General features: G+C 35.6%; 1 protein-coding gene across 1 annotated transcript in view; it reads left to right on the top strand.

Annotated features, from left to right (window-relative positions):
- Positions 1-836: 836 nt before the first annotated feature.
- The window catches only part of LOC106464642 (Down syndrome cell adhesion molecule-like protein Dscam2), a gene marked incomplete at its 5' end in the record, with an annotated part of 78,554 nt that continues 70,589 nt past the window's right edge, over positions 837-8,801 (top strand). The window contains 3 exons of the mRNA XM_022392388.1: positions 837-998; positions 1,784-1,930; positions 2,099-2,389. Coding sequence (XP_022248096.1) covers positions 837-998; positions 1,784-1,930; positions 2,099-2,389 — 600 coding nt within the window. The remainder of the gene's footprint in view (positions 999-1,783; positions 1,931-2,098; positions 2,390-8,801) is intronic.

The following is an 8,801-nucleotide window of genomic DNA, read 5'->3' on the forward strand; positions in this document are numbered from 1 at the left end:
TTATCATATTTAAAACTTGATTATAAATACAACCTTCCTGTGTCTATTGAAACACTGCGTTAAAAAAAAACAAGTGAACAATTAAAGAAAAAACCTTTTCAACAAAAGAAGTAAATGTAGAGATGGCTAATATCAATCCTTAAAAAAACACACAAAAATAAGATAGTAAAGATGGTACTTGCATCATCCCTACATAGTATGCACAGGCACACAGTGTAGTAGAATGTTAATAGACAAAACTACGGTAAATTAAACTCAATTGTGATTGAATAGTTATATATATATTGCTATATGTTAATTCTTGCCTGTTCTATTATGTAGGGATGATGAAAATGTCATCCTTACTATCGAGTTTGCATTGTTTTTGAATGATTGGTATTAATCATCCCTACATTTACTTCCTTTTTTGAAAAGTTTTTCTTTACTTGTTGATAGTATTAAGTACGGTAAAGTTTAGCCCTAACTAAAGTAAAGCAAAAATCGTACACAAGTGACAATACTAATTTATCTCTTTATCGAATATAGGCCGTACTCAGTAAAGGCTTAACTAATGTTAAGCCTAAAACAAGTGGTTTTATAGATTTCGGCGTCTGCCATTAGAACTATTTTGTATTATCCTATAAATCCTGTAGTTAAAGAAGTACTATCATAATAAAGATATTAATATGCCCGCTGCTAGTTGTTGAAAATTATAATGTGTATTGACTGTTGTTGGAGTATAAAAATGTGAAAAACTGTGTGTTAAGTATTGTAACGTAAGTTGACGTTATTTTAAAACATTATAACTAGCGTTGTCTGTAATTAAGATAAAATATAAATTCTTTTTGGTACATTAGTTGTGCTTCAAAGCTACGTTGTTGAAGTTTACAAGAAATACGTGGTCAAAGGCAACACTGCTGTACTCGAATGTTACATTCCTGATTTTGTACGAGATTATGTAACAGTGACGTCATGGCTGCAGGATGGATCTGTCGTGATACATCCAACGACCACTGAAGGTGAAGTTAGTTTTTTTTCTAAGTGTGTGTGTTGTGTGTAACTACTGTAGTTTTCATTAAGATCTTGAGTTCCTTGTATGTAAAAATATCAATACGAACTCTATAGTAAATGCTTTATTGTCACATATTGTTGTCGCTCTGACAGTAGACAACAATACGAACTCTATAGTAAATGCTTTATTGTCACATATTGTTGTCGCTCTGACAGTAGACAACTATTGCAAGTTGTTTCTGTTTTATATAACATGAAAAGGATTTCATATTCTTATAGCCTTAAAGCGAATAGCTAGATATACTGTAACAATAATATATATTGCTGCTACTGGGATTATTCTCTTTACTAAACACTAACAGTTCATGAATGTTCTGGAACATACTTTTTTATGAGAGGCATTTGAATATACAACTATAAGAAATTAGTTACACGAAGGTATATAAAATAGTCGCTTTCTTTTACACCATTTCTAAATTCCATTGTGTGATTGAGTAAGGTGTCTGATAACATTTTATATTTAACTACTGAGAAACTGTTTATACAACATTAAACGACTGCTTAACGAGAAGACGCATGTTTGGTGAACAGATTTCAACGAAACAGGTATTTCTACATCAAACTCGCTTCTAAACATTTACTTCTCATGAATAGTTAAACAAGGAGAAAAGAAAGAATACAAAGTCCTGGAGATTATAGACTTATACCTAAAGCTAGGATGCACCCACGCGCTTAATAGAATTAACCTCGCTTGGCTGGACATCCAATAACTGTACAATTACTCTATAAACAGGTCGATACAGTGTCTTTCCAACGGGTAAACTATATATCAGACGAGTGACGCCCTCTGACAACCAGAATTGGTATCAGTGTCAGACTCGACATAGGCTGACTCAAGAGGTTTACACTAGCAAAACCAAGGGTCAACTTGTGGTAACAGGCAAGTTATTGTATGTTTTTAATTTTCTTGCATTGTTTTTTAACAAACTTACATTTTGTTATATATTTTTTTTAGTAAGAAAACAACGTATAACCGAGAAAAACTGAATGCGATTGAGAATCATATTGCTATATCTTGTTTTTCTTCTGTTTTTGTTTTGTTTTTTAGAACCTAGCGTCATGGCACCAAAGATTATAGATATCAGGCGGCGCCTGGTGGTAAAGCAAGGCGAAACAGCAGAGCTTCCTTGTGCAGCAGAGGGTTACCCCGTCCCTTCGTACGTTTGGTACAGACACGATGGGGTGAAACTGAAGTCTGTGAGCAGTAGAGAGAGGTCTTTTCTAGTGGATGGAATCCTGAGGATAAGAGACATTAGAGTAGAAGACGGAGGGAGATACACTTGTCTCGTGAATAACAGCCTTGGTTCAGAGAAAGCAGAGACTCAGCTGATTGTCAGAGGTTAGTGAAGAGCAGAAACAAACCTAAATAGTTAGAGAATAACAGCTAGCGAAGGCATACCTGATTGTTAACGATTAGTTCACAGCAAACACCCCATTATGATGAAATGAATACACGAAAATTCGCTCCGGTAATTAAATCCTGAGACAATCCACTCTCGGAACCATTCATTATTCTGACACTTAGCTTCTTCCACATTCGCTCCTTACCTAGTTTTTCGGATAATGTTTGAACTTTTTAAAAGACCCGACATGGCCAGGTGGCTAGGGCGCTTGACTCGCGATCTGAGAGTCGCGGGTTCGAATCCCCCCGTCCCACCAAACATACTAGACCTTTTAGCCGTGGGGGCGTTATTATGTGACGGTCAATCCAACTATTCGCTAGTAAAAGAGTAGCCCAAGAGTTGGCGGTGGGTGGTGATGACTAGCTGCCTTCCCTCTAGTCTTAGGGCCATCTAGCGCAGATAATCCTCGTGTAGCTTTGCGTGAACTTCAAACGAAGCCAAACTTTTCAAAATGTATTTTAATCTTTTGCAGACAAAAGTCTAGAAAGTACAGTTCTTTCAGGAAATTTTTTTCAATTATTTCATCACTTCAAACAAAATACTGTAAATTACGGAACCGGATCATAAGTCTTAGTTTTATTAAAAGGTTATCAGAGAAATGGCGCGCTTCCAAATCCAAATACTTTCACTGTTTTTCTCACTCTCTTTGAGTATAGCAGTACGAGGCTGCATCAGGTCACATAGGAAAAATTCCTGCTATTGGACAGGGGCCATGGTCCAGACAGAATAATGATTTTTTTTTTAGCATTGATCAAAATTTGATCTTGGAGCAATCAAGCGAATTGCTGCTGGGGCCTTCAATCCAGCACTGTCTCTATTCGATCATATGTACTCATATAGAGAATATTGACAGCATCCAGCCTGCTGCCGTGAGTTCTCACGGCAGCAGGCTGGATGCTGTTAATATTCTCTATATGAGTAGAGTACATTTCAGGCTCCCCTGGGGAGCCTGAGATGTACTGTACTCATATAGAGAGTATTGACAGCATCCAGCCTGCTGCCGTGAGAGGGAAGCCTGAAATGTACTCTACTCATATAGAGAGTATTAACAGCATCCAGCCTGACTGCCGTGAGAGGGGAGCCTGAGATGTACTCTACTCATATAGAGAATATTAACAGCATCCAGCCTGCTGCCGTGAGAGGGGAGCCTGAGATGTACTCTACTCATATAGAGAGTATTAACAGCATCCAGCCTGCTGCCGTGAGAGGGAAGCCTGAGATGTACTCTACTCATATAGAGAGTATTGACAGCATCCAGCCTGCTGCCGTGAGAGGGGAGCTTGAAATGTACTCTACTCATATAGAGAGTATTGACAGCATCCAGCCTGCTGCCGTGAGAGGGGAGCCTGAGATGTACTCTACTCATATAGAGAGTATTGACAGCATCCAGCCTGCTGCCGTGTGAGGGGAGCCTGAAATGTACTCTACTCATATAGAGAGTATTGACAGCATCCAGCCTGCTGCCGTGAGAGGGTAATCTGTGATCGGGTGCTTGAAGCCATGAATCGGGTCAATCCGAGATTGAATCCACAAACAATAATGACTGATTTCAAAGGGCGCCCATCTTGTATTTCAGGCGATCTATGTTCTTGCCCACCAAATAATTTAAAAAACCAGCCCAACGAAAGAACAACGTTACAACACTGTTAATTATCTTCCAGATCGTCGAGTGACCATTCTCAGGATACTATGCATTCCTCAGTGAAATGCATCCAAGGCATTATTAGTTTTTGCGTAGTTTTCTCAGACTATTCTATCATGATTCCAAAGCTACAAAGGGAACATGGGCTGATGGTGTTCACTTCCTAGTCAATCCAATCTACGTGTAACTTTACCCATTTTCCAGTCTATTTGGTTTTCCTTTCTATGAATTCTTGAAGTAATTTATAATAGACTCTAATTTAGAAGGCAGGATACCCCATTTTAACCTGGATTTTATTCAAATCAAACCATAATAACAGCAGTACCGACTAGGGACAAAGGCAAAGTTGAGGGAAAATCTGGCGTTGAGAGTAAAATATGGAAACTGGGTGCACTTAGACGCGAAATCTCAATTTATATCATTTGGCAGAAATGAAGTAAAAAACAACAAAAACATCGAGCACTTGGAAATAAGGCTAAGACTAGTCTACGTAACGATGACATATTGGTATATTTATTTCTTAAGGTATAAAATCGTAAATACCGTTTTTACACTGAGCAGATTTAGTCACTAATGGTACTATGACTAACGTACACATAAACTGTACAATTTTACAAACACTTCACTGAATGACTGGCATTACCAACTGAAAACTAAACTGACTCAATGCATCAGTAATTCTCATATTTATAATCTACTCTCTTCTCTCGATACTCCCCGAACTTACTTAATTTCTTGACGTCAAATTTAGAACAATCTATATATTCTAGGCCTTCTTCTATAAATGATTCAATCTTAATGTAATACACCCTCTCGCTAACATCTAAATTAAAACTTTGGGTATGCAGGAAATGAGAATTGCCGATATTTAAGGATTGCAGCTGAAAATCACCCCCCTCCCCCTACCAAGTTTACGAAGATGTAATTCGTCAATTGGAAACTATGGTGGAAACTTACCAGAATCTAGTCACTGCAAGAAATATCTCACACTATTGAATACTGACTTATTTCTTGCTTCCACGGTTTGATATATTTTTAGGTTTAAACTATAAACAAATAGTCGTAGGAGTGACTTGTAGCGGAAGTGTATTGTCGTGTTACTTTTTAGGCGTTAGTACACAGAACTAATATACATATTAAATGAGATTAGTAAAAATCAGAGAGTAACCTAATTATTCGATAACAAATACGGAAGATTCATTTGACTTTTCGATATTAGGACGCAGAAGAGACTTACCTATCCTAAAAGTGATTATTAAATGTTAATTATTGGAAACTTACTTGGTAAGTAAAGGCTAATACATACCGGAGACACATTTGATTATGTAGACATCGGATATTTACTTCATTACTAGAGGCTAATGCATACCGGAGATACATACCGGAGACACATTTGATTATGTAGACATCGGATATTTACTTCATTACTAGAGGCTAATGCATACCGGAGATACATTTGATTATGTAATGTTAGTAGACATCGAATATTTACTTCATTAGTAGGGGCAAATACATACCGGAGACACATTTGATTGTGCAATGTTAGTAGACATCAGATATTTACTTCATTAGTAGAGGCTAATACATACCGGAGATACATTTGATTATGTAATGTTAGTAGACATCGGAGATTTACTTCATTAGTAGAGGCTAATACATACCGGAGACACATTTGATTATGTAATGTTAGTAGATATCGGATATTTACTTCATTAGTAGAGACTAATACATACCAGAGATACATTTGATTATGTAATGTTAGTAGACATCGGATATTTACTTCATTAGTAGAGACTAATACATACCGGAGACACATTTGATTATGTAATGTTAGTAGATATCGGATATTTACTTCATTAATAGAAACTAATACATACCGGAGACACATTTGATTATGTAATATTAGTAGACATTGGAGATTTACTTCATTAGTAGAGACTAATACATACCGGAGACACATTTGATTATGTAATGTTAGTAGACATTGGAGATTTACTTCATTAGTAGAGACTAATACATACCGGAGACATATTTGATTATGTAATGTTAGTAGACATCAGATATTTACTTCATTAGTAGAGGCTAATACATACCGGAGACACATTTGGTTATGTAATGTTAGTAGACATCAGATATTTACTTCATTAGTAGAAGCTAATACATACCGGAGACACATTTGGTTATGTAATGTTAGTAGACATCAGATATTTACTTCATTAGCTAGTACATACCGGAGACATAATTTATTGTTAAAAGTTAACAAACAGGAAAGCTTATGTCATTAGTAGAGACATAGACTATCATAGTTTAGCATAAAGCCCAAGGGAAACCTGTTTGATCATCTCAATTTAAAGCGTTATTAGACAGTGGAAATTAATCGAGTTGGTAAAAGATAGATAGACAGCAAACATTTAAGTAATCATTTGTAGATAAAACTCAGAGACACGAGATTGCTGGATAATATTGATAAGAAGAACTTACATGACTGCTAGAGGTTATTAGGTATGAGAGATTTACATTATTGCTAGAGATTATTAGGTATGAGAGATTTACATTGTTGCTAAAGATTATTAGGTATGAGAGATTTACATTATTGCTAAAGATTATTAGGTATGAGAGATTTACATTATTGCTAGAGATTATTAGGTATGAGAGATTTACATTATTGCTAGAGATTATTAGGTATGAGAGATTTACATTATTGCTAGAGATTATTAGGTATGAGATATTTACATGCTAGAGATTATTAGGTATGAGATATTTACATGCTAGAGATTATTAGGTATGAGATATTTACATGCTAGAGATTATTAGGTATTAGAGACTTGTATGATTGTTAGTGGTTAGAAAACGGGAGAAACTTGCGTGGTAGCTAGACTTTACTAGGCAGAAAGATTTATGCATCTGCTAGCTGTTACTAAGCAGGAAAAAAAGTACGTGGTTGCTGGAGGTTTTTAAGACATGAAAAACACGTGACTGTTAGAGGCTAGAAGACAGAAGAAACGGAATAGCAGGCAGGAAAATGTTACGTGATTCCTAAAAGTAAGTATGTTAGAGGTTATTAGGCACGTAATATTCACTTCTTTATTAATGGTTAGCACATACTATATTCTCAGTTGATACTATGTATTAGTAGACTGAATTAGTACAAAGCGGATATTCACCTTATATTAGTAACTGGGTTACTACATAGTCATACTTGCCTGATATTAGTAAACTGGGTTACTACATAGTGGATACTTACCTGGTATTGCTAAACTGGGTTACTATATAGTGGATACTTACCTAGTATTAGTAAATTGGGCTACTATATAGTGGATACTTACCTAGTATTAGTAAATTGGGCTACTATATAGTGGATACTTACCTGGTATTAGTAAATTGGGCTAGTATATAGTGAATACTTACCTGGTATTAGTAAATTGGGCTAGTATATAGTGAATACTTACCTGGTATTAGTAAATTGGGCTAGTATATAGTGAATACTTACCTGGTATTAGTAAATTGGGCTTGTATATAGTGGATACTTACCTGGTATTAGTAAATTGGGCTACTATATAGTGGATACTTACCTGGTATTAGTAAATTGGGCTTGTATATAGTGTATACTCACCTCATTGCAGATACTAGAAGACTAGATTAGTACATGGTGGATACACGCCTCATATTAGGAAACTATATTACTATATAGTGGATACTTACCTAGTATTAGTAAATTGGGCTATTATATAGTGGATAGTCTCCTGATATTAGTAAATTGGATTAGTACATTGTGGATATTCACCTGTTGTTAATAGACTGGATTAGTATAATAGATACTCACTTCGTGTTAATAAACTGGATTAGTATACAGAGGATAATCACCTGCTATTAGTAGACTGGATTAGTATACAGAGGATATTCACCTGCTATTAGTAAACTGAATTAGAATAGTAGATATTCACCTCATATTAGTAGGCTGGCTTGGCTTACAGTGGATATTCACATGACATTAATAGACCAGATTAGTACATAGTGGATATTCACCTGCTAATAGTAAACTAAAGTAGTATAGTAGATATTTCATATTAGTAAACTGGATAAGTATATAGTGGATACTCACTTCACATCACTAGACTGGATCCTCAGCTGATATTAGATATTAGTAGGCAGGATTAAGGAACAGTGGATACCTAAATGATACAAGGTATTAGTAGACAGGATTAGGGAATATTGGATACCTTGAAAGATTTGTTTGTTTGTTTGTAATTAAGCGCAAAGCCACACAATGGGCTGTCTGTGCTCTGCCCACCACGGGTATCGAAACCCGGATTCTAGCATACCGCTGTGCCACTGACCTTGAAAGAAGGTAGCACGAGGTAGAAACGTGGCTGATTGTTAAATATTGGTAGAGAAGAAAATACTATTTTATTATAAATAGAGATTGGTGGAAAGCGAATTCTTCTATCACTTTTAGACTCTCACACTTCCAAGATTGTTAAAAGATTATTCTAACTCCACTTAGTTATTAAACAACAGATAATTCTTAGCATATTGTTTGCTGAAATAACTTAGTTACGTTCAGCCCGTTTTATATAACAAAATATAATTATTGTACGTTTTTGAATCAATATGCATTGTTTAGTTTCCATTTATATTTACCGTTCATTGTTGACCTATTTTGCTATTAAATTGAGCATTAAATCTAGAACACGCTTTTTTTAGAG

The sequence above is a fragment of the Limulus polyphemus genome, unplaced genomic scaffold (assembly GCF_000517525.1).
Source record: "Limulus polyphemus unplaced genomic scaffold, Limulus_polyphemus-2.1.2 Scaffold1708, whole genome shotgun sequence".
Lineage (NCBI taxonomy): Eukaryota > Metazoa > Arthropoda > Merostomata > Xiphosura > Limulidae > Limulus > Limulus polyphemus.